The following is a 25,988-nucleotide window of genomic DNA, read 5'->3' as shown; positions in this document are numbered from 1 at the left end:
GTTGTTCTCATATAAAAGGTTTTGCAGTCACTCGATCTGAACGAATAGAAATTCTTGTTTCTCTAAAAAAAATGTATGAATCACTCTTATGCAGTGAAGTCAAGGCCATTGAGTAAAACAAACTGAGTCTGTCCTTTGAGAGATACTGTATATGCTCAATTACACAAAAACAAGCGTGGCTGCTATTTGTCCATTATTTCACAGAAGTAAACCTGCATATACATAGTCAATAATCATTTCCCTCTAATATTCAAAAATTCATAGAACATCATGCTAAATACATATTTGATGGACAAACAGCATCCAATAAAAATATTAGGAGGGCTTTCTGACCACAGTACATTTGCATGCAACCTTTGTCCTTGATTCGACTTTGCTCTGTTTCATTTACGTCCCCCAGATGGAAAACCAAAATATTCTCCTCACAATCACTCCATCCCTCCCTTCTTTACTCACCATCAGTGGAGAGAGTGTGATATGAATACAAAGCAATGAGGGACACGATCTGATTCATTTCCCCAGTCCAGCAGTAGATCCCAAATTATATTATTTTTTTTATTTGACACTTGAGTAAACTAGCCGAACTCTCTCTCCTTGTGTTTAATGATCGAGTGCCATGTCTCCAGAACCTCTTATTTTCTGAAATATCTGTAATATGATATGGTGTTGTATTCAGTCATATGTTTGCGTTTTATAAAAATCACATCTGAATCATGTATAAACCTTCCCCTTTAAGTTTTCATTGCAAAGGTTGGTACCTCAGCATGGTAATATGTCAATTTAAGGTCACCATAATCTTTTTTTTCCTTTTCTACACCTTCCTCAAACCATCTGCCTCCATGTTGGTGTATTGCCCAGAGTTGACTAACCAATCAATTCTGATGGATACAATTCCACAGAATTGGGCTGCAGGGGCTTTGTTTCCAATTCCACTACAAGGCTGCTTAAGAAAGTGGGGATCAGAGGACAGGCCCAACGGACGGTAGTCAAAGAACTTGCCACTGCCGCTGAGAGAAGCAGCCACTGGCTGTGGTTGAAACGGAAGGACGCAATATGTGCTGCCAAGTGACCACGTAATAAAATGGTGTTGTGTGTTGTATTGTTATGCTATACGGGACCGGGGGCACTGAGCTTGCATTAACGGAGCCAGTGGGGATATAACAGTCTTAGCCAACGGGTTGCTCCCCCCTGCATAAGGTGTGGGAAATGTCCTATTGGGCAATTCAACTGTGCTGAAATAGTGAGATTATAACAACTAGTCCTATTAAGCCAATCTTATTTTATCATTGAACAACCTGTTTCAGTCAGAAATACACTTTTAAAAAGGTGCTTCAAACCGTGCCATAGAATAACCTTTTGGTTCTATGAAGAAGCTTTAACATCTGAACATCTGTGGCGAAAAAAGGTTTTTAAGATTATAAAAAAGTAAGAAAGAGATGGTTCTTTGTGGAACAAAAAACGGTTCTATGGCATTGCTGTGAAGAACCTATTAAGCACCATTATTATTTAAGAGTGTACAACAACAAACTTGATCTGTTTAAAGAATTTTTATATTATTTTTACACAATTCAGAGCGATCAAAGAAAAGGACAAAATCTGTGTACGTACTGTAGCAAAATACAAGAAACAATACAAGAGACAAGAAACAAAATGTAATTAATTACTTAAAACATTTAGGGATAAAATAAGTCCTAAAAATTGCATGACACATTTTAGGGAAAGAAACAAACAGTAGGCTATCAATCACTATAGAGATTAACATTATTAACAGGCCACAGAGGCTTGGTTCGTATGGATAATGCAGGATCAGATCTGGCCTGCAATGTGTCCTTATCCCATTCAGATCAAAGTCAGATACAGTACATACGGTATAAAGAAGTGTTTTGTGTTTATGTCATAGAGAAGTGTTTTGTTTTTTGTTTCAGATTTACAATTCACTAAAATGTAAGATATTGGGGACTCATAAAATATGCAGGCCCATCAAGCTTAAACCTCAGACTCAGAATAATGAATGTGAATTATTGATGTCAATCTCCAGGAGAAGGGACATTTTAAACATTGAAATACTTAAATAATACTTAAATATTTAAATTTGCCGTGACCTTGAATGCTGTCCTTGCTGATGATGAACTGGTTTCTCCTTCTGCCTCCTACCGGAACAATTAAAAGCTTTAGAGAGAGTGTGTTTGCAGCTAAAATCAATACCTGTGCTTACTCTCTCTTTTATTTTTACCAAACAAATAGATTAGACTGTTTTGACGCTTTCATTTTATGGGTGAGAATAACTTTCTCAGCTACTTTATTGCATTGAATTCTTTTTAACTAGAACCAATTGGAAATATCATTTTAAAAGGAGTTCAGTTTTAAATTGTACAACTGTAAGGGCTCCAGTGCACTTAATATTTCTGTAAGATTCTAAATGATGAGGCAATTACTTTGTTATTCCCTCTGGTTCATTGCACAAAATGATGAATTATTTGTCAAAGAGTAGCAGAAAAAAACAGATTTTTTTTCTCCATTAAATATCAAGAACTTTAGAAGCTACTGTATTGTAATACTCTATTCATTTGACCTGAGTTAATGGCATTTTTAAATCGAATAGGCTTTTGTCCTTCAGAGTTAAAATCTTCAGGTTCTTTTATGTAATTACGTATTTGGAAAGAGATGACTTGTCCATTTATGTTGGTGGAACATATCCAATGTTCAATCTAACACTGTGGATGAACCTATTGAAGTGACAAAATGCCATTTTACTCTTCAGTAATTACCTTCTGTCTTTTGTCTGTTCCAGAAATGTGCTGTTCCAGGTTCCACTGTCTTTAAAATTCACATGCAGTTGTGGAGTCTTTCCTGATACAGGTAAAGCATGAGCTTGTGGGACATATGTGTGAGAAATTTAAACGAATCAGTTTTTACAGATTGAAATGTATCACCTTCAACGCCTTTGAACAAGGGCAAGTTACCTATCCATGACTAAACTTTTCCCATTTATATAAATGACAATGAAAAACTTTCAGTTTAAAGGTCTCCAGCCAATCTATGAGGTGTAGAGCCATCAGTTTTGCAAGCTTAACATGTTTATATCTAGGTCGTGAGTTAAAATCTGAGTAGACAGTACAGTTGCAATTGTAACATACATACATTATACTGTATGTGTGTAGCTACATGAATAGTGCCACCTTGTGATCAAATTGCAAAGCAATACATTTTCCCACAGCGACAATCATTTGCTATAAAATGTCAAAAGTGTGTGTTGTGCGTGCTTGACACATTTTGAAAAATATTATGCAAAGTTTTGCAAAAAACACATTTTATTTATTTATTGGTAATATTAGTATTATTAGACATTATTGTTGATCCCGCAGATCAAAAATAAAATAAATGTAGGCTAGCTAAAACTACACAGGCTAATGCAAACTGATGTTATTATAAAAACGTCATTGTAAAATTATAGATGACGCAATCAGATATAGCCTATCTAGATTAAAGTTCAGTGACACGTTGTAGGAGAAAATGGATACCACAGAGAAAAAAAAGGATTCACCATCAAAATAATACACTAAGTTATTTGAGGGATGTTGCGACACTGGCATCTCCACATGGTTTGAGACGTGCACGTTTATAAATAAATATTCCTGCTGTGTCGCTACCGCGCATTCGCGCTCAGCAGCTGTGGAGCTGACCGTGGTGCTGAACACTCGTTCGGTCAATCACCTCAACCACTGCACGCTGGACACGAAAGCGTCTGGACCTCAACACCTCCGATACCCACAACTACATGGGATTTCGGGGGAAAGCCTGAAGTAATCGGGCGAAATGAATCCGGAGGGAAACCGCCCTTAATTTTAAGCTTGATATCAACATTGCATTTTGGAAAGTCAGTATTAAACCTGCTGCTGACATGGACTTTCGGGCACGGAGTCGCTGAACATGATATCCATCGTGAGATTCCTGCAGCTTCTTAACTTAATTTAATGTTTCATTTTAGTCCGTTCGGTACGTCATTTTTCATAATGTTATAAACTAGCCGTGTAAAAGCAAAAAGACAACTACATTTATTTGGATTCGTTGACATTTTATTTTCTGGAGGAAAACAACCCAGGCTGAGATATGGCTCGTCTTCTTGTTTTCGTTAACTCTGTCGGACTGTTGCTCTTCGGAAGTCAAATGTTTTTGGTGGGAGCAAGTAAGTTTCTTTTTTTGTCTAAGTTAAAGGGTGTTCTGTCTTGTATTGTATATGGGCACCTGACAATAAGCTTGTTAAATTATGCTGAGTTTTAATGGATATGGTTATGTTGGCGCTTGTTTGCGCTGTAAACCTAGAGTCATGCAATATGCTGCATAAACAACCGTTGTTCAATTTAAAACAATACCATCCATTTTTTTCTACAGATTTGAATGCACTGTTTTTGTTGTCACTTGATGTTACTTGGATTGTAATGTTCAGGGTATGTTTCTGTGTGTTAAAACATTTGCCAGTTCACTCTGAACATTCACCAGAGATAACAACCATGCACTTTAGTAGTAGGCTAAGTGAATACTAACATAATTTACAGTTTTACACCACAATGCAGTGCAATATGATAGATATGCACAATTGTGAAAATGTATTATTTTTGTTGATGCATTTGACACGCCCTGTCAGTTAGAACTGTGAAGAATTTTTATCCATGCCGTAGAAGTCGTTTTCTGTATTACTGTGATCCATTCCCTTTCTTTGTCCTGATTGAGTCATCTGGGATTTTGTGGTTTCTTTGATAAGGTATCTGGTGCTTATGTTCTCACTAGAACAGTGTTTCTGTTTGAAGTCTGAACACTCCCTCTGCTCAAAGTTGCTTAGCTTTTGTGAAAAATCGTGATATCTTGTAATAAAGAATAGATTAGAACTGTCAGAACAACCAAAATAAAACTGATTCTCATTCACTGCATACAGTAATAATGTAATAAATCACTAGTACATGCAACGCGGAACAACCACTACTTCCTTTTCCTAGTCATAAGCAGAATCTCTGAAGGGAGCTACATGTACAGTATATCCTCGCTGCTCAGCAAGATGTCCTGAATTAAATTTGCATCACAGAGGAACATTTGAGAGTCTTGCTAATGATCACGTGAACAGAAATCTGTATTTAAGGATCCAGTGCAGATTCTTTGCAAAGACAGAGATTTATGTTTGGTGAATAATTTTAATTCATCTTTGTTTCTTTACCCCGACAACAGACACCTGAAATAAACTAGTTAGTTTCAATGAGAGCGTTGTAATACTACAGCGAAACCTCATGCTTAGTTGGACTGTAGATCAAGGCTGAGCTTCATGTTGGTGAAAGGGAACAGTATACATTACATGACCAAAGGTAAGCAGACATTGTTTCTGTAAAATAAAGTGGTACCAACATTTCATTAGACAAACATTTACAGCAGAATAGGGAATACCAAAAGGCCACCAGTTTAATAGTGTAAATGAACTTGAGCAGCCTGCACCTCATTGAACACCACTGAGATGAATTGAAACACTGGGATTGAATGGGAATGAATTCCCAAACCCACGTTCTAATATCTAGTGAAAAGCCTTCCCAGAAGAATAGAAGCTGTTATGACAACTAACTCAACAACCAACTTATTAAATTAACAATTTAAGTCAAGTCACCCTTTATGCTTGTTGCTACGGTTTTGCAAAAATCTAACCATTAAAAACCTGAAAAACTGCTATATTCGACATACAAGGTTTCAGAAGGACAGCGACGATATGTAGGTTTGTATGTGTCTGCTACATACTTTCAGTCATACTGTAAGGTGTGGTGTAAGGATTTGTCCAGAAATTGTGCCTCTGTTACAAATAGGCCCTTTTCACAATGACGTCACTTAACTTCCGCCTTTTTGCAAAGCAGTGTATTATAACATCCGTCTTGCAACAAACAAGAAGAAGAAGAAGAAGAACTTCCGTTTTGCCGTCGCGCTGGAATTTAACAACAGTGAGGAAAAAAAACTGACAGAACACGTATTCAAGTACTTATCCTAGCACCTTCGCTAACACAAAAAGAAAACAAAACACTTACCTTCATAATCAAACAGGTACTGCTCAACGAAGAATTTGTATCCTTTATCTAGCTTTGATCTTGTCGTTAGCGGAAATTTGTCTGCAAGACGTTGTACATCATCTAGCCGTATTTGTGGCAGATGTGCAAGCCACTTGGTAAACTCTTCCGCGCTAGCGGAAGTAACTTCTTCTTCTTGAGTTTTACTGGCGGTTGGCAAATCAGCTTATAGGTGCATTAGCGCCACCTTATGAACTGGAGTGCTAGCGGAAGTAATGCTACACTGCTTCGCGGCAGAACGGAAGATGCGTGACGTCATGTGAAAAGGGCGTATTGTCACCAACACCATGTCTGGCCAGTAGCGAGGTGATATGGTCAATTGCATTTCCAAATCAGACCTGGTTGTCATGATTGGTGAGGGAACAAGGACACAAGTACAGAGGACCCAGACGCAGACAGCGGGTAAGGGGTTAAACAGACTTTTAATAAACAATTAACAAAACAAAGACCCACGTGGGGGCAAAATAACAGACTATAAACATGACAGATAACAAGAACATGGACTAACTACACTAAACTAAACTAGAGACAGACATTTGAATTAAATACAAAATAACTAAACTACATTACACTACACTGACAAGACAGGGACTCACCAGACAAAGGACACGCACACAACAGTACAATAATCCAGCACAAGACAGAGGACACAGGGGCATTAAATAAGGGGACAAATAAAGAGGGAACAGGTGTGGGGCATGAAATCAATAACGAGCAATTAAGGAGACAAAAGGGCGGGAACAGAGACGCGACACCGGAGAGTGGAAGGCCAACAGGGCCAAAAAGCCTCTCTCCACATAAAACAAGAGGTTCTGTCATGGCTCTGCCACAAGATCAAGAAAAGCAAGACAAGATGGGGCAGAACCATGACACTGGTGTTCTCTGGTCACCATCAATTTTAAATTGGCACATGCTTCTATTCTATGCCCTTTGAACCCGATAAGGTGAATTGTTTATGCATCACTGCTAAACACAAACAACTCAAATGAGTTGACATAGCTGTGACATCTGTGTAAAGGCATTTATGTACAGGTGATGTGGTGGAGCATGGTATTGATTGTATTATTGTGAAATGTCATCTTATTGGATTGAATGTATGTGACGTCTAGCAAACAAAGCACACATGCATGTGATGTCTAGCACACATACTTTACATTATCAATTGCTCCGAGACACGGAAATGTAAAATATCACAGTATGGAGGGGTCTCTTAATTATGTATACAATTTTGTATATTTAATATAATATATTATAGGCCTACTTTATACAGATCTAATCTATACAGACAAATCCAAATTACATCAGAGAGAGACATCAAATGGGAAATAGTATTTTCAGATCTTATAGAATACAGCATAATATCTTATAAAGTATTTAGCTGGGGCGGCCATCTGTCGCCACATGTACAGGTTCAAGTTTAATAAATTCTCCAGCTTGGAAACTTTCCAGGCTGATAACAAATAGTGTAACTGTTCAAAGGAGGTGTGGGGTCATTTGGAGTCACAGTGACACCTTGTTCCAGAAAGTCCAATGTTGTTCCCCCGAGACATGTTCCCTTTGTGGCTATGTGTTGATAGAACGTTCCGCAGCACCATATTTGATTGCATTATCCACCCTGAGAGGATCAAACAGCATGACATTGAATGAAATGTATCATGTGGCCGTACCCCGTCACCAGAATCCATTGCATGCCTTCAGGTCCTTAAAGCACTAGATAGATAACATAGTGTTTGAGGGCGGCTGTGAAGACAAATGACTGTGGGTTGTATTCTCTTTTTTGCACTCTCTAAATGGACCTTCTGCTGCAGCAAGAGCATTCATTTAAATCCACACATTAGATAAAAAAATCAGTTGTTCAGGATCAATATACACACTTGCTGTTTAAGCTGAGGCTGGCAACATGTAACCCATGTATAATGTCCACTACACTGTGTAGATGTTTAAAAGCATTTTTGACCATTAAACTTGTAATGTTACACCCATAATCCCAAAATTTTGGCGCAGTCAAAATTTATTTGGCTGTTGTCTTTGTTGTAGCTTTATATGTAAGGGATAATGTACAGGCAGCCGGTTGTTATCACAAAATTATTTTTGCAATAACAACCGGCTGCTTGTACATTATCCCGCTTGTTACACGGCTACTTGTCACATGAGAAAAAATGATGAACATGAAATGTGAATTAGAAATATTTTATTAGCGCATTTTTGCCGAATCCAGACCTTCCGCTAGGAAAAGCCGTTTACTTTCGGTTTTAAGGTCAAGTTCAGATGTCACGAACAGGCAATTTGGTTTAATCAGTTGTAAATATAATGTCATATATGTTATTAAAAGATAAATTTATATTCAATTTGTCAAAAAACCTGTCAAAATGTTTTGCTGCATCCGGGTTACGGTGTGTTATTAGTTTTGAGAGGTTGTTATCTGGGAATAACGAACCTGCAAATGTCATGGCTGGCCAATCAGAATCAAGCATTCCAAGGAGCCATGTAATAAATTATGATAACATACAGGCCACTCCGCAAGATGTAAACACTGCTCCGAAAGCACTTCCGGTTATAAATAACTAAATCTGAAAGATATTCGTTTTAACATTTTAATTGTGTTTTAAATGTTCTGTTGGTTGTATTCTGCTCAATCGTTTGTGTAGTGTGGAAAAACTGAAACGGGAAGTTCATCTATACTAGCATTGGACCATCGTTCCACATCTTCCAAAGTGGTCTGTATGTGACCCTGCCTGTGAAAACCCAGCTAATTTCAATTAGTTGTGTAATTTTTGTTATTTATTATTGTTTTCTACTTAAAATCATTGTACATGCAGAAAAGAACATTTTGTCAAAAATATAATCTTGATATCTTTAATATTGACTGTGTAAGGCCACGTTATAGATTGAAATTAATGTGGGAAGCCAATTTAAAAAAAATTTTTTAGAAAGTGCCAATAAAATTATCTTCTGTATATAAAATAATTAATTTCAGTATTATAAATAAAAATACGAATGCTGTTTTTTTAAACCTTATCATTTATAGCAATAAACACACATGAATATGACTACTTTGATGCTCCCAATTTTATGATTGGATTATGAGACTTTAACCTGGATTTCACAGTCAGGATCAGATATCTAACATGGTTGACAGATTAAAGAACACAGAAGAAGAAAAACATTTCATTTCAATATAATGGGCTTGAAGTAAATAATGTAAATAATAGGGATGCACCGAATGTTCAGCCACCGAAAATAGCAAAAAACGCAAGTTCGGTGTTCGGCCGAATGTGTGAAATGGCCGAATAAATTTTACCGAACATGACTCGTCATACGATCAAACAGCAACCAGCGCAGAGAGAGAGAGAGAGAGAGAGAGAGAGAGAGAGAGAGAGAGAGAGAGAGAGAGAGAGAGAGAGAGAGAGACGCGTGCGTTTTATTACTGCCGCAAACATTTTGGCAGTGTGCGTGTGTTGTGTGTGTGCGCGTGTGCGCGTGTGTGGAGCATTTTAAAGTGTCAGAGAAAGACACAGCACGGGACTTGCCACACGGAAGTAAATTTCCGAATGAAAGCGTCTTTACCGGTCGGCAACTTTACTTCAGACGGAAGCGGGCGGTCTGACAGTAGCGACATCCTTTGACATCATACAGTGGTCGCGTGCAGACAGTCCCCTGTACTAAACAACTTGTCAAAGTACTGTATGTTCTGTGCACCTTCTGAGAGAACAGTCATCTTTCGTGGGTGGAGTTTGGAGGGGAGACGTGAACTGAAATGGTTGTCAGTCAGCATCAGTCAGAATTGCTTGCATTGGATGTTTAAATCTTTTTGCAATGTAGCCTACAATAATCCAACAGTTTTCTTTTATTTTTAGCTTATAGACCTAATATGGAATGACAGTTTTTAATGAAGTGTTTTGTTGTAGGGGTACAGAGTAACTTACATTACATTCTTTTAGCAGTCAGTTATAAGCCTAATTAATATAGGCTATGAAGGGAGAGGGCTCAATTTTTTGTTTGAATTTACTTTGTTTTGCTCAATTTTATATTAAGTTGTATTGTATTTTATTGAAAAGCAAGACAAATTATAAAAAGCACATTTTGACTATTCAGTTTGTGCAATAGTGAAAAAAATAGCTTAATAAATAGAAGAAATGCAAAAAAACATGTTCGGTGTTCGGTATTATTCGGCGAAGTGTTTCACATCATGTTCGGCTTCGGCCAAGAATTTTTGTTTCGGTGCATCCCTAGTAAATAATTCAAGCTAAAAAAACAACACAGAAACGTTTGTTTTCGTAATGTGTATTTTTAGCTAGAAGGTTCAAAGCCATAAAATTCTGACAGAATTTACAATTTACATAATTTTGAGCACATTTGTTTATTTATGTTGACGATCTCTTTGAGAGAGCTTTTAAGCGTGCCTGGATATTCTCTCATGACAATTCATGAAGTGTCAGTTTCCTGTGATTTACTCTGACTGCACTTCTGAGTCCTGTGTGGCCTCTTGGTTTTTACTCATATGCTCAATGTGTTACCCAGGGTGACCTGAGCTCTTCTTCCTCTTATGTAACAGCTTTGAGTGAATCTGACTTGTACTTCAGTAGTCTCGGTATATGCAGTATATAGACACAGTAGCAACAGATCAGAAATAAATACGTATTTATGTGGGTCTTATCAGTGTTTTATTAGCTTTATAATGCACAGTCGAAACATATAAATCACTTCAAGTTAGTGAAACTGGACGTTTGTTTTAGTATATTTATATTCAATAGCCTACCTTTGTGTGAGGAACAGACTGCAACATCCCCTCTCGTCTGTCAGCCACGCACCCCCCCAGCTTTAGCGCTTTCTCCCAGTTTCACCCGCTCCCTTTCACCGGACACTCATTACCTGGACACTCTGCCATGTCTTTTGTTGTGTTCTTTGTCGAGTCTAGTTGTATTTTGTCTTACACTAGTTCAGACCATTTTTACCCGTGGATGTTACCTGTAGTTGTTTACTTACCCGTGGATGTTACCTGTAGTTGTTTAATTACCCGTGGATGTTACCTGTAGTTGTTTAATTACCCGTGGATGTTACCTGTAGTTGTTTACTGTAGCGGTTTTAGCTAATGTTATTATATTGATGAGCAAAGCTCACCAAATATGGTTCTCCACCAGATCTTTCAAGATCACATCCATGAAATGAGTTATTTAAAACATCAATTTCAGTCAAGAAATTAGTTTAGCTCAAAGGAAAATACTTATAATAATCGTGATCGAATATACATATTTTACGGTCTCTGATTAGTAATATAAAGCATAGCAATACTTGTATGCATTCGTCCAGCAAATGCCTCAATGATATTATATACCTTACATTATCTCATGGCCATAAGTAACGTGACTTTACCAAACAGGATTTAGAGCAAAGGTAGCGTAAATTGAAACACAGTAAAAGGGACCAAGTTTGTGAGCGTGAATACAGAAAACCCATCACAAATGAATATAGTATATGATTGTTTATTAAACTCTACTCTACATGATAAAAAAACAATGACGATCGCATAAAACAAACAAATACATGAACACAAATGTGCTAGGAAGCGCTGAGAGAGAAAGAGAGAGAGAGAGAGAGAGAGAGAGAGGGCATGGCAGCGATTTCTGAACACCAATAAAAATCATCTTTAACAAAGAGGCACAGACTTAACGCAGCTATTCTATAAATAGAAATGGATACTTGCAAGCTCTGTGCTGGACCGATATCCATATGCGCGTGTAGAGATGGAATTGTTCAAAAGGTTTCAGAAGGCAGTCCTGCCGAAAGTTGCGGGCCTCATGGCTTAACCACGTGGCAGTAGAAGTCCATTGCTCCATTTTTTCCCCCAGTGGGGGGAAAAGGGCAGTCTCCGAAGAGACGCCACGAAACACGTTTTGGAGGCAGGTATAGCAGAAGAGAAGAGAGGAAGAGAGTCTTTTCAGAGCAGGATCGATATTTAACTTCATGAGAGGGCATGCCCACCTGAGTTTGAATCGACCAATCAGAGTTGAGCAGGGAGGAGGTTCTTTGTCCACTCAACAGCTAATTTGCATCTTTATGACCTCCTGGCAACTTTACAAAATACTATTCCAAATTATAACATAACGAAAAGAAAGTGTTCTATGGTCACACAATGTATATAAACAAGGAGGCATTGTAAAGACAAACATTTATATATCAAATATGCTAAGGTTTGAAGTGCATCAAGACATGATTCATTCGGCGGTACGAATACAAACAAAGCCTGAATTAACTTGCCTATTTAACAATTACAGATTATTTAAAAATGGCAAGAGCGACAACATATAACCTAGATATTTAGATATATTTATAGAAAAGGACAATTGAATCACAAGTTCCTATTTGTCAGAGAAGTTTCTCTGGTTAGCCTCATATGTTAAGTTTCACATGAGACAGAGAGACTTCTCCCCTCTGCTTTGAGGGGTCGTAAAATATCCCACAGAGAAACAAAAGGGGGTTGATGCCTCTTTCGGTGAGAGCACCAACTCAAATCCAGACCCCTGGAGCTAGGTTTTGACTCTGGTCTTTTGAGGTTGATATCAAGAAACCAGGAGAAAGGGGGTTGGAGGGGGTTGATGGCTCTTCTTTCAATGACTCCGACCATTTGGCTTGTGCTAAATTCTCTACATTACTTACCCGTGGATGTTATCTTTTGTTAGAATACTTACCCGTGGATGTTACCTGTAGTTGTTTAATTACCTGTGGATGTTACCTGTAGTTGTTTAATTACCCGTGGATGTTACCTGTAGTTGTTTACTTACCCGTGGATGTTACCTGTTGTTAGAATACTTACCGGTGGATGTTAACTGTTGTTAGTATACTTTCCCGTGGATATTACCTGTTTGTTGGATTGTTTCACCTGTCGGATTTCACCTGTCTTCTGTTCTTCTGTTCACCTTACAATAAAACCCCAGTCAACTTCAGTTCTCCGTGTGGTATCGTCACTCAGCCTGTGTTGTTACCATAGACTGTATAAAATATGGACGTAGTGTCCATGACGTCACCCGTAAGTTTGTGAAGAGTAAAAATGAAGTCTAAAGTAGGTGGAGCCGGTCGTCGCCATCTTGGCATTGCGTCATCGCACGTCACTCCCGGATAATCGTAAATGGGCAAAGAGGCGGGACGTGGTTGGAGCTGAGGCACCCGGTTGGCTGAAACCACTTGTCACTCAAGTGGCCACGCAACTATTTTGCAGAATGTTAAGGCTTAATATAAGTTAAACGGGTGAGTTATAAAAAAAATCACCCTCCTCACAGTTGTCATGAAGGGTAAAATGACCTATATAGACCAAAATATTTGTGTGTACCAGGCTGTAAACATGTTCTTTTGTGCTGTAAAGTTGGCCATTTTAACATGGGGCTCAATGACATTCTGCTCTGTTTTGGAGCCAGCCTCTAGCGGCCAGTCGATGAATTGGAGTTTTCGTCACTTCCGTGTTGGTTTCATGAGAGAGACCAGAAGATTGCCCTTGGTTGTTACACAGACAAACTTGGACGTAATCTTTTAATTTTCCTCTGGAGACACATTCAGACTCCAGGTTTGACAAAGGGACAGTTCATCAGTGGTTGATGCCATTGCTCTGTTCCTCACACAAACCTATTATATGGCTTCAGAAAACCAAAGTGGAATACAGTGCACAAGTTGTATGGGTTACACAGTGATATTTTTTGTTGGTTTGAGGTTTGCTACTGGCATTATAAATCACCATTCTGCCAAATGTCTTGTGTTTGATTTATATAAGAGAGAAATAATACAAGTTTGGGGCTGAGTAAATTATGTTTTGTTTTTAATGTTTTTTTTAGCAGGGTTATTTTTTTAATAAATATTTTTATACTATACATTCAGGCAGTAAGATAAGACATTGCTTTTAAGCTGTAACAGCCAACGTTGACAGGGGCATCATAGCTCACACCTTCGTTTAACCAAACAATTATTTTTCACATCACTAAAGAGCGTGCCTGGCCATGTATCACAATTTACTTGAAACTACAGTCAGACACGTGTAACCTCCATTACTTCAAGGACAATGAGCTCTCAGGATGGAAGAGCAAGGTGAATTACACGGCTCAGATGAAAACAACCTGAGGAATGGTTTCATAACCTTCTATTCCCAGTGAGCGAGTTAATGCATTTTTATAAGGAGGACCTGTGTTACTTAATGTGGTGCTTGGCAATTCATTGTATGTCATTAGCTCCTTCTATACATTCATTTAGCATCAATCTGTGCTCTTTAGCATAATGTATTCACATCACTGAAACTGTGATGTATCTTGACACCGGGAAAATTTTTGTTTCAGCTTTCTGAGGAATCACTATTACTATATGATGATGAGAGATGATGTAACTGATCCGGAGGCGCATAGACATTAAATATCTAGTGAATGTGCCAAATGTGATGCCTGCAGATGTTCTCCTATGATATCAGTTTATGAAAATCATAAAACGTCAGTGTGCATCTGCTGGACAGCTGGAATGAAACTGGTTCGGCACCAAACTACACTTTAGATCAGCAATATGTCTTTTTCATCTACTAATGGACAAATGTAACACGTGGCCTTGCCATTACCGCACAAATGTGGCACTTCCCCTTGAGAATTCTATTTAGTTTTTTGCTCACAAGATGGGAGTTCTCAGTGATGTGCCGTTTGCGTTTTGTTTTAGCTTAATGTCTTTTAAAGTAACAAAAATAGACCCAAATGAGAGAATTTATGACATTAGTAAGATGTAATAAACCTATAATATTATGTAATATGGATTGCCATAGATCAAACAATGTGTTCTTGACCAAATTTAAAGAGAAACGTTTGAATTCATATTGAACTTTTTGGAAAATATGACCACAGTTCGAGATTTTCTTGGGTGCTTATTTGAAACTCCAAAGGAGACACATGTGAGGTGTTTACTTAAAGGGATAGTTCACCCAAAAAATCCGCAGAACAAAAAATAAGATATTTTGAAGAATGTTGGTAACCCACCAGCGCCGACATCTATTCACTTTTGTTGAATGGACACAAAACCAATGCAAGTGAATGGGTGCCATTTAACAAAATCTTCTAAATATCTTCGTTTGTGTTCTGTCGAAGAAAGAAAGTCTATACAGGTTTGAAATGACAAGAGAGTGAGTTAATGATGAAAGAACTTTCATTTTTGGGTGAACTATCACTTTAAAGATTAGTACTGTAGATATCACAATAAACCTCATTTCCCACATTATTACGCAAAAACAAACATCTAGCTGCAAACCTGGAGACTCGTTAAAATGGATGCTTAGATGCGTTACACCCACAGCCGCTTTGATGTTACAGTGAGCCTTTACCAAGGTGGCCCTGTCGTCCCTGAAAATGATTATCCGTGGTTCACAGCCAAACCTCTTTCTATCCAATTTACACAACCATCGCTAAGGGCCCCTAGCAAGGAAGACCATGCAGCATAATCAGCTCTGACCCCCATGTGTACGATCATAAAGCTGTATGGAGAGCAGCGCATGCCACTTTTGACATTACGGCATCAACACAAGACATTGATTATCAGTCTGATACTGAACGCGTCCTCTAGAATTGTGATGCATTATGGGATTAGTACCAGATGATTGGAAAAAAAACAAGTACTGAGAACAGCAGCAAATGCTGAATTTGTTTTTTGCTTTTGGCCGCTTTCTTATTTTTTGGCCTCCTAAGTGAAACATACATTATAGACATCTAAAATAAATTTGTTTTGTGACAAGTCCAGATTGGTTTCAAAGCACCCGTTATGTAACATGGCTAAGGGTCAAGGGTCTCATTTGTTATTTTCTATTTTCTTGCACAGGTTCGGGAACAGGAACAAAAAGAAGTCCTTCCCTTTTTGCGATCGCCCACACAAACACGCAAAGTCCATTAGGGAGCCGCTCCAGGAGATGCTGCAAAATGCTCACACGGTTCAATCCAGTTCAGCACTTTTCTATTTTCTCCAGAGCGACAGAGGCATGTGCTCGGGTATTGAATCTGTCTCTGTGCTCCTCTGCTTTTTGTGGGACTAATTAGCTTGTCTATTACATTCTAAATCTTGATCGAGTGCCCTACAGCTGGGCTGGATTTAAAACAGGGACCCATGTAAAAACTACCATATTAGACAATCAATTTCAGGAAGCAATTTCAATAAGAGAGGGCAGTTCTGCTTCATATTCTATTTCCTTTTTTGTATGTTTTCAAAATATGGTTAACCTTGATACTGTCTTTAATCTGTTGCAATGGCTGACACTGTTTTTTTATCGCAAATTGACATTTTCTTTAGGTCTAATTTGCTGACATACAGGTATATGGCCAGATGTGTACACTTTGTGTACAGTATTTAAAGGGATAGTTCACCCAAAAATAAAAATTCTTTCTGACATGGCTCTGCTTCATTTAGTCATGTTTTTCTTGGTCCTGTAGCAGAGCCATGACAAAGTCTTTGGTTAGGTGTGGAGAGAAACATATTATTGTTCTTTTGACAATAATATGCGTTCTCTCCAGTGTCTCGTCATTGGCCCCACTCCTCTCGTTTCCTTGTTATCTTTCCCTGAGTGTTTGATGTTCCACACCTGCCCTTGCTCGTTATCCCTCGTTTGTCTTGCCCTATAAATGCCCTCATGTTTCATTGTCTTGTGCCTTTGGATTACGTTGTACGTACGTTGTGTATGTATGTGCTGCATTTGATGGTCTCTACTTTTGATTACCTTGCCTGTTTGTGAGACGTCGTGTCGTGTCGTGTCGTGTCGTGTCGTGTTAGTTTTAGTTATCCTTGTCCTGTTGTCTTGTATTCCCCTTGTGGAGAGTTTTTTGATTTCAGTTTATATATATATATTTTACTCTGGTCTTCATTACCCTCTCGTGGGTTTTTGTTTTGTTCTATTATTTATTAAAGTATTTCTTGTTAACCCCTTCATCACCGCTGTTGCCTGCATTTGGGTTCTTCCACGCACCATTCGTGACAGAATCCAAAGGCCATAGATGAACCCAGCAGGCAATATGGACGCTGTACGTTCCTGCCAGGCTCGTTTCCTCTGCGGCATTCGCCAGGGAACCAGTAGCGTAGATAACTATGCGGGCCGGTTCCTCGAAGTCGCAGAGGAGACTGTGTTCGGAGAGGAGGAGTTGGTGACGCTCTTCAACGCCGGTCTCAGGGAGCCACTCTCGCGTGCGGAGATGAGGTCGCTGAGACCGCTGGACTTTGATGCGATATGGCTGTATGCCGCTGATCGATCGGAGTCCAGGGTCTCAGTTCAACCCACCTACTCATCTCCGCTGGTCGCGATCTCTGAGGGCCGTCCCCTGCAGATCGGGGTTGTGGGCGTCGCCACACCGTCCTCTCCGCCGCCAGCAAGCCTCGGCGGGAAGCGGGGGAGACGTGAGTCCTGGGGCTTCACGTCTTAGGAGTCCCAGCCTGAGCCAGCCGCACCCTTTGCCTCTTTCCTTCAGCCGACCTCCAGGCGGGTGGCTCGGCTGAAGAGAAAGAGGCAGCGGCGGGCAGCGCGGACTTCCCTCCCTGCCGGTGCAGCAGCCGGTGTCCAGTCCGGTAATCCAGTCGGCATCCAGTCGGCGTCCAGCCCAATGTCCAGTCCGGTGATCCAGCCGGCGTCCAGTCCGGTGACCCAGCCGGCGTCCAGTCCGGTGATCCAGCCGGCATCCAGTCTGGTGCAGCAGCCGGCATCCAGTCTGGTGCAGCAGCCGGCGTCCAGTCCGGTGACCCAGCCGGCGTCCAGTCCGGTGACCCAGCCGGCGTCCAGTCCGGTGATCCAGCTGGCGTCCAGTCTGGTGATCCATCCGGCGTCCGGTCCGGTGATCCAGCTGGCGTCCAGTCCGGTGATCCAGCCGGCGTCCAGTCCGGTGATCCAGCAGGCATCCAGTCCAGTGATCCAGTCCTGTGTCCACTCCGGCGCAGCCGGCGTCCACTCCGGCGCAGCCGGCATCCGGTCCGGTGGTCGAGCCGGCGTTCGGTCCGATGTCTAGTCTGATGTCAAGTCCGGTTTCCAGTCCGGCGCCCCAGCCGGTACAGCAGCCGGCGTCAAGCCCGGTCCAGCCGGCCTTCCAGCCGGCGTCAAGCCCTGTCCAGCCGGCCTTCCAGCCGGCGTCAAGCTCTGTCCAGCCGGCCTTCCAGCCGGTCCCTAGGCCGGCAGCCAAGCCGGCCCCGGGGAGACCCCCAGGGTCAAGGACTGTCCCCCCCAGGACTTCCCCTAAGTCCCGTAGGACTACGCACCCTCGAGCGCAGTCGGGGACTAGAACTGTTCCCCCCTTGGACTCTTTTGTTCTCCCCATGAACTCTTGTTTTGCCCCACCCCCCCTCCCATGATTGTTATTCTTGTTGTGTCACCCCAACCCCATGATGATCTTGTCTTGTTTGCCTCTGATTTTGTTTTCCTTGTTCTGTCTTGTCATGTCACTGTCTCAGTCTGCCCTGTCTCGTCCGTCTACCCCTTGGTGAGCACCTGGAGGTGCTCATTAAAGGGGGGGGGGCTTCTGTCATGGCTCTGCTTCATTTAGTCATGTTTTTCTTGGTCCTGTAGCATCACCGCTGTTGCCTGCATTTGGGTTCTGTAGCATCACCGCTGTTGCCTGCATTTGGGTTCTTCCACGCACCATTCGTGACATCTTTCATCATTTATTCACTCTCTTGTCATTTCAAACCTATATGACTTTCTTTCTTCTGTAGAACACAAAAGAAGATATTTTAAAGAATGTCGTTAACCAAACAATGGCGGTGCCCATAGACTTGCATTGGTTTTGTGTCCGTACAATAAGAAGCCGTTGTTCAGTTACCAACATTCTTTAAAATGTATTTTCTGTTCTGCAGAAGAAAGAAAGTCAAACAGGTTTGACAGGTTTTTGGTTGAACCATCACTTTAATTTACATTTTTGACATGTTTAGTAAAGCGACCCATATTTCCTTAATTGCAACATGAAATAGAGAATCAAATACATGTTAGTCATGTGACCAGGCAGATGCACTTTTAAATGGACTTTTAAAATGACTTTTTCTCTTGTTTTCTTTCAGGAAAGACTGGTAAACTAGTAATATATCAAACAGAATAATGGACCCAAATATTTTTTGCCAGCTTCTTAAGATCCCCATTAAAGCATGTTGCCCAGGGGCATTTTTCTAGCGTTAAGGAAAAAGAAATTGAACTTTGCGTAAATGTCTCTGAATGCTTTACTGGGGTTGCTTTAAGAGAGAGCTGTAGACCCTCTGATAACTAACCAGAGAAAAGATATCAAGCCATAGATGTAGGTGTTTTACAGTCCGTATCTGATTGGTCAGATTGGAAAGCTTTCTTGGCAAGCAACGCAGACGGTCTATTAAAGGAAAACAGTTTAACCAGAGTGCAGCAACATATTTCAGACCTGTGGATCGTTGTTGTTTGCTTCATGGGAATGTAATAGCTTGTCCACGCTATGGTCATGGAATTTTGTGTGAAAGTAACCTTGCCATTTTAAAATCATTTATCTTGGCTGTAAAATGAGAGTCTCTCTGCACTATAGATTAAAGTGGAATTGCTATGTCAAGTCAAAAAGTGTATGGTATAACAAGTATCAATTAGGTATACATAAAGCAACAACTCCATCCGTATCACCTTATAATAATGAATGATGATAAAATCAGGTCTGACATGCTTTGAATTATTGTAACCGCATGCAGTACTTCTGGGGGTATTGGAAAGAATGTGATATTGCTTATAAAATACCCGATACACTGTATTGCATTTAGCCCTGTGATGGACTGGCCATCTGTCCACCGTGTTTCCCTGTTTCGACCCGAGATATCTGGGATAGGCTCCAGCACATTAGATGGAATAGGGGTACAAATGATGAACAGACACATGGTATAGATAAATGAATTAATGGATGTATTGCATTCAGCTTGTACAGTACCAACACAATCGCATAAATATTTTGCAAGGTGGCTTATTGATTTGCTTTTGCGCCAGTGGCAGTGGGAATAGGGAAAGGACTTAAAGTCCCCATGAACCAGCAGTTTTTACTTCTGAATTTTGACGCATTGCTGAGTGAAATTGAATTTCGAATTAGAAAAATCTTGGGCTTGGCTTGCGTTTTTTTCTGCGATTTGATTGGATGTATAAAAACAGCTGTTTGAAATGGAACTGGCAGCAGACTGACAGTTGAAGGGGAGGAGTTGACGGATGCTCCGCCCAAGCCGTCTAACATGCCATTTGAGATGGATAGTCATTAGAGGGCGTGAGTGCATTTTCAGATTTTAACTGAAGATTGTGAGGGCATATTAATTTTAAAAAGAGAATGATTGACACTGATAAGCTATTTACAATAAACGCTGTGATTATTTCATGAAAAACTAGGCTATGTCATTTTTTATTTCACTGGGACTTTAAGCATGCCTTTTTCCCAATAATCAAACATTTTTGTATGATTAAGATAATAGGAATTCATACAAATTAGCCACCTCATAAAATAGTTACAAATTCTCATCAGATCAGGCTGATTATAGTAGGCCTACTACATAAACTCTCAAAAATTACATGTTGTGTCATTTTGTTGTTGTTGTTTTTGTGTTAAATAAATGAAAGAGACAACACAAGCGTTAAAAGTAACACAAAATGTGTTGTTCTTTACACAACCATTTTTAGTGTACATACTAGGGATGTAACTATATCAAAATCTCACTGTACGATAATACCTCGGCATAAGTCAGCGGTACGGTATTTATTGCAATGTTTACAATGACAAATGATGACTTGGAAACGTGCCATAAGCATCCTCTTTTCTTTATCCTCTAATCATAACTGTTGCTTAGAGGTATGATGTCATGGTTCTGCCTCACCTAGTCTTGGATTTCCTGGTCCTGAGGCAGAGCCATGACAAAGTCTTTGGTTATGTGTGGAGAGAAACATATTATTGTCCTTTTGACAATAATATGCGTTCTCTCCAGTGTCCCACCCCTCTCGTTTCATGTATTGCTTCCCTTCCGTGTTTCATTACCCTCACCTGCCCTGTGTCATTATCCCTCGTTTGTATTCCCCCATATAATGCCTCATGTTTCATTGTCTTGTGCTCGAGGATTGTTTTCTGTACATGGTGTATCCAGTTCGTCTTGTCTCTCATCCAAAGAATCCTTTGTCACCTGTTCCTGTCGTGTTTCATTGTCCCAGTGAGTGTTTAGTTTAGTTTAGTTTAGTTCATCTAGTGTTTTATTCAGTATAGTGTTTAGTTAGTCCTCGTCCTGTGTTGGTTTATCGGTTTTTTCTTGTTCTTGTATTTTGCCCCACCGTGGGTTTTTGTTTTGTGTTTTTATTTGTTAATAAAAGTCTTCTGTTACCCCCCGCATTCACGTCTGCCTGCATTTGGGTTCTTCCGCCACGACAATTGTGACATATGAGTTTTAGAGATGGGTCAAATTAACTAAAAATCCCTTTTATAAAATAAAATAATTTCACCAGATGGTCCTTGCCAAAGGTAACATCTTTATTTTTTCTAACATTCTCTATGTAAGACCCGGAAGACCTATTGTTTCATACCATCATGTGACCACGATAATATTGTGACAATTTTGCTTCTGCAATAACACAATATCTATAATATTGTTACATCCCTAGTACATACTTTAGACGATACTGTACTTCACTTGTTAGTATACAATATAATTAAATGGATAGTTCACTCAAAAATGGAAATGGGACATTTCTTTTATCATTTTCTTATCCTCATGTCATTCCAAACCTGTATGACTTTCTTCAGCACAAAAGAAGATCATTTGAAGAATGTTGGAAACCAAACAACATTGACTTCCATTGTATGGACACAAAACCACTGAGACATTTCTCAAATTATCTTCTTTTGTGTCCTGCCAAAAAAATTAAGCCATGCAGGCTTTGAATGACGTATTCTGCCATATACAGGGCAGAATTTTCATTTTTGGCTGAATTATTCTTTTATTAGTCTCTCACAAGATTGACATCAGAGTTGATCATTTCTTTGTGTTGTATGTCTAGACCGTCCACCTGCTCCAGTGAATGTGTCAGTCATGCACCTGAGAGCTGATTCAGCAACAGTATCCTGGGAAGTACCTGAGGGTGACATCATCATTGGCTTTTCCATCTCACAACAGGTAAATCACTTAAAAAAATGTTATTAGTTTGACTACTGCATTTATAGTTTTCTTATGTACAGCCATCACATTTTATCTAAAACTCTTACAATTATCTAAAACTAACGTTCTAGATGTTTTATATAATAGGTTGAATTTATTTTTGACAATTATTAGAAATAATTTCATAAGCAAAACTGATGAGAAACTACACATTAACATTAATAAAGAATGCATGGTCACAGTGTGCATTAATGGGTTTGAATGCAGCTCATGACTGTCACATATTCATGCTACCTTCATTATGCTGTATACTGCAGTTGACTGAAGATCTGATAGATTCTACATTTGTATTAGTGGTGTAGCGGTTCTCGGTAAAAAATATGTATGCTGTAATATGACCAGTCATTTATGCTTTCATCACCTGGGTGTTGTGAGCGCGCGAGTGCAGGTGAGACCTGAACAGCACATGTTGCTGTTTAAACTAAACTCATTCAAGCCTTGCCAATTTAAACATTTAAGTGCAAGATGATGCAGAAGAAAACTCGCTTGTGCGCTGTGAGAAGATCCGAAGCGCGCACAAGGAAAGTCTCAGACATAGCGCAAACCGAACCGAACCGAAACCGTGACCCTAAAACTGTGACACAAACCGAACATTGTGTAATTTGACCCGTTACACCCCTAATTTGTATCAATCTTACTCAATGTAAAGCGTAACATTGTTTACTGAAATTACTCTGAAGCTATTATTTATGTCTTACCTCATTTCACATTCCAACAATTACAAATGTATCTGTCAATCATGTGATGCAATTGGTTGTCTGCACGTCTGTAATGGCTTGTGTAGGCGACATTCACAGATTGATGCATTATTCATTTAGCCAAGAACTTCCATCAGACACCCCCACACCTACAGTAGGCTGCCTCACAACCCAAGGGCAGAAGAAAGTGCTTTGCATCTATTTGCAGACTTTAAAGAGCAACAGTGCTAAATGAGTTAAATGCAACACCAAATGTCCAGAATTACAGCATGTGTTAAAAAGACTGTTCTGTTTTTTTTTGGGGAGGGGGGGTGCGCTAACGTGTGATTCTTTTTTTACCGGTGACCATTCTAGTGAGTGTGAGATCAAGAAACACTACTCATTGAATAGCAAATAGAATACATCAAGTTTTTAAAATTAAAACTGGATGTTTAGCTAGAAGATCTTTGTAGACATAGTTGTTCTAATTGCCAATCAAACAAAATTGGAGGAGGGACATTCTTGTTCTAACTGACATTTAATTGGATGAAAATCTGTGTAGTGCAGGATGAGTCATCAGAATTTTGCTCTGTTTTCTGAAAGAGAAAGATTGTACATTTTAAATGCATGTATCTGTTAAAAGTACCAGTGTCAACATTTTGTAGCACACTTGTAAATGAAGCCACAAAACTGTAGGTTTGATATCTAGTTTTTTTTCCAGAGAATGGACGGTAAAATGCAGAGGTTTATCAGAGAGGTCAACACCACCAGTAGATCCTGCGTGCTGTGGGACCTGGAGGAAGAGACAGATTACATCATCCAGGTGCAGTCCATCGGTCTTTACGGCGAGAGTCAAGCCAGCAAACGCGTCCACTTCAGAACCCTCAAGAAAACCGACCGCTTCCCATCAAACAGCTCAAACCAAGGTAACAAATCATTCTTTTCGGTCTTTTAGTTTCGTTCCGGACATGCAATCCATCATTGCTTGACATTTCGTTTGCATGTGAAACGCACATGTTTATCCTGCCACAAAGCGATGACCGTTTCAGTCCTCAGTGATTTCTGCCATTGTTTTGACAGTTCTCTTTTCTACAACCCAATTAATTATTGATGAGCTCTTCACGCATGAGTGCAGGTTCCTTGTTACCGCCTCTCCGGTCAACTTCAATTTCTAATCAGCTCACGTGTCTCTGGGGAAGATGCTGTATATCGGTGTGGTGCTAACTGATGGGCCCTAATGGCAGTCTAACTGAGTGGATTATTAAAACCCTTTTCAATGTTTGAGATGTTTTTAGAAGCTGAATGTTTTCTGAGAGATTTCCTCTGCTGTGTATGGAAGTCAATCCCGCAACACGCTGAGAACCCGTTAAATGGAGAATGATCAGAGAAGCTATTTTTGCCACTGCCTTGTTGAAAACAAAACAAAACATTCTGCCGTATGCATACCGTCGCAGATGGAGCGCTCGACATTATTCATCAGATCATTCAAAGATGCACGTAGATCAGAACTGTGCTCAATATGCCATTAATGTTTTCTGCAATTAACTAAATTAAGATATTCAAACACTAGCAATAAATCACGTGATTTGATATGAAGGAATAGCTTTTGACTTTTGATTGTATGGAAAGAAGTGCAATTACTTTCATAGGAAATAAATTCTTCCATAAAACTTTCTGAATTATAGTTATTCAGAGTTTTCTCAACATTAAATGCATAAGAAATAGTTTGTAGAACTAGATTGTAGAAAAAGATTCTGCTAACTGCAGAAACCGGTTCATTAAATGTCCAGTGTATGAAATTTAGCTGCATCTAGTGGTGAGGTTGTGAATTGCAACCAATGGCTAACTCGACCCCTCCCGTTCACAGGAATAAGATGTCATCACGTTTTTGCTTCTTTGCCAAAGGAGATAACATATTTATGTAACGCGCTCTTTAGAGCAGTTCTACTGTAGAAACAACATGGTGAATTCCATGAAAGGGGACCAGCGGAATGAAATGGCTCATTCTAAGATGATAAAAACATAACGCTTCATTATGTAAGGTCTTTATACACCTCTGAAGACATGCACTGTATTCCCGAACAGTATAATCTACTCATCAAAAATAAGCAAACTGTACTCAAAACTGTGAAAAAGTTCATTTATCTTACAACTTTTAAGTGTGTTTAACTATTTTGATATTTTGAGTTCCAGGGACACAAAAATAATAAGTCACTTAACTAAAAAAATTGATTATATCTTCCAATGATGTCAGAGCGATTCCCAGCATGCTTTGTGTGGACTGGATAATGGAAGTAAATCTCGAAATAAAGTGTTATTTTATGTATTTATATAAAAATTACAATGGGAGGAAGCTTACATGTTTAGTATTCTGTTCTATTCTGTTATTTAAAGAGTTTTGGGACATTAGTGATTTTAATGAGGTAACCATTGTGCAGACGAGTAGAGCAGGAAAACAGACTCATTTCAAATTTGATCTAAAGGCATTACATTGATAATACAGGCTGTAATTGGCTGTTGTTCCTTCATGGCAACTTTGATAAGTGAAACTCAAATAAATGTAAAATGAAGTTTATTCAAAATGAATTATTTTGAGTTTACTATACTTATGTGTTTAGTGTTATTTACTCAGAAGAATTGAGTTATCCACAAAACTTTTGAGTTATCTTAACTTATCAGGGTTTACAGTGTTATGTATATTATATTGCATTTCTGTCAATAGATCTTCTAAAAATTAGACACAGCCCCTTAAATCAGCATTAAATTAAAGAATCACATCAACCTGTTCTGTTAATGACACAGTCAGATCTAAACTGGGTCACTTGATTCACTAAAACAATCCAAATTTGTGGTGTTTTAACATCCTTTGTGAGACTTAAAAACTTTATTTCTCATTCGTTATAGCTTCATGGAAAACAACATCCTTTACTATTCTTTTTAGATGATCTACTTCACAACGCAAGGTTTGGACAACAGTCACAGTATTGTTTTGGTTGCTTCATTTTTTTCTTCATCTTAGCTTCCAGCTGTGCATATTGTACGTCCAAATTCTAAATCC

At 39.4% G+C, this 25,988-nt stretch overlaps 1 protein-coding gene across 1 annotated transcript in view; it reads left to right on the top strand.

Annotated features, from left to right (window-relative positions):
- The first annotated feature begins 3,506 nt into the window (after nt 1–3,506).
- fndc4a (fibronectin type III domain containing 4a) overlaps nt 3,507–25,988 on the top strand; it is a 38,472-nt gene continuing 15,990 nt past the window's right edge. Inside the window, exons 1-3 of the mRNA XM_057353754.1 lie at nt 3,507–4,186; nt 22,096–22,211; nt 23,652–23,856. Of these exons, the coding sequence (XP_057209737.1) occupies nt 4,111–4,186; nt 22,096–22,211; nt 23,652–23,856 (397 nt within the window). The 5' untranslated portion in view covers nt 3,507–4,110. The remainder of the gene's footprint in view (nt 4,187–22,095; nt 22,212–23,651; nt 23,857–25,988) is intronic.

This window comes from Triplophysa rosa, linkage group LG15 (assembly GCF_024868665.1).
Source record: "Triplophysa rosa linkage group LG15, Trosa_1v2, whole genome shotgun sequence".
Taxonomy (NCBI): Eukaryota; Metazoa; Chordata; class Actinopteri; order Cypriniformes; family Nemacheilidae; genus Triplophysa; species Triplophysa rosa.
The sequence above is the reverse complement of the archived record's forward strand: the minus strand, read 5'-3'. Positions and strand labels throughout refer to the sequence as shown.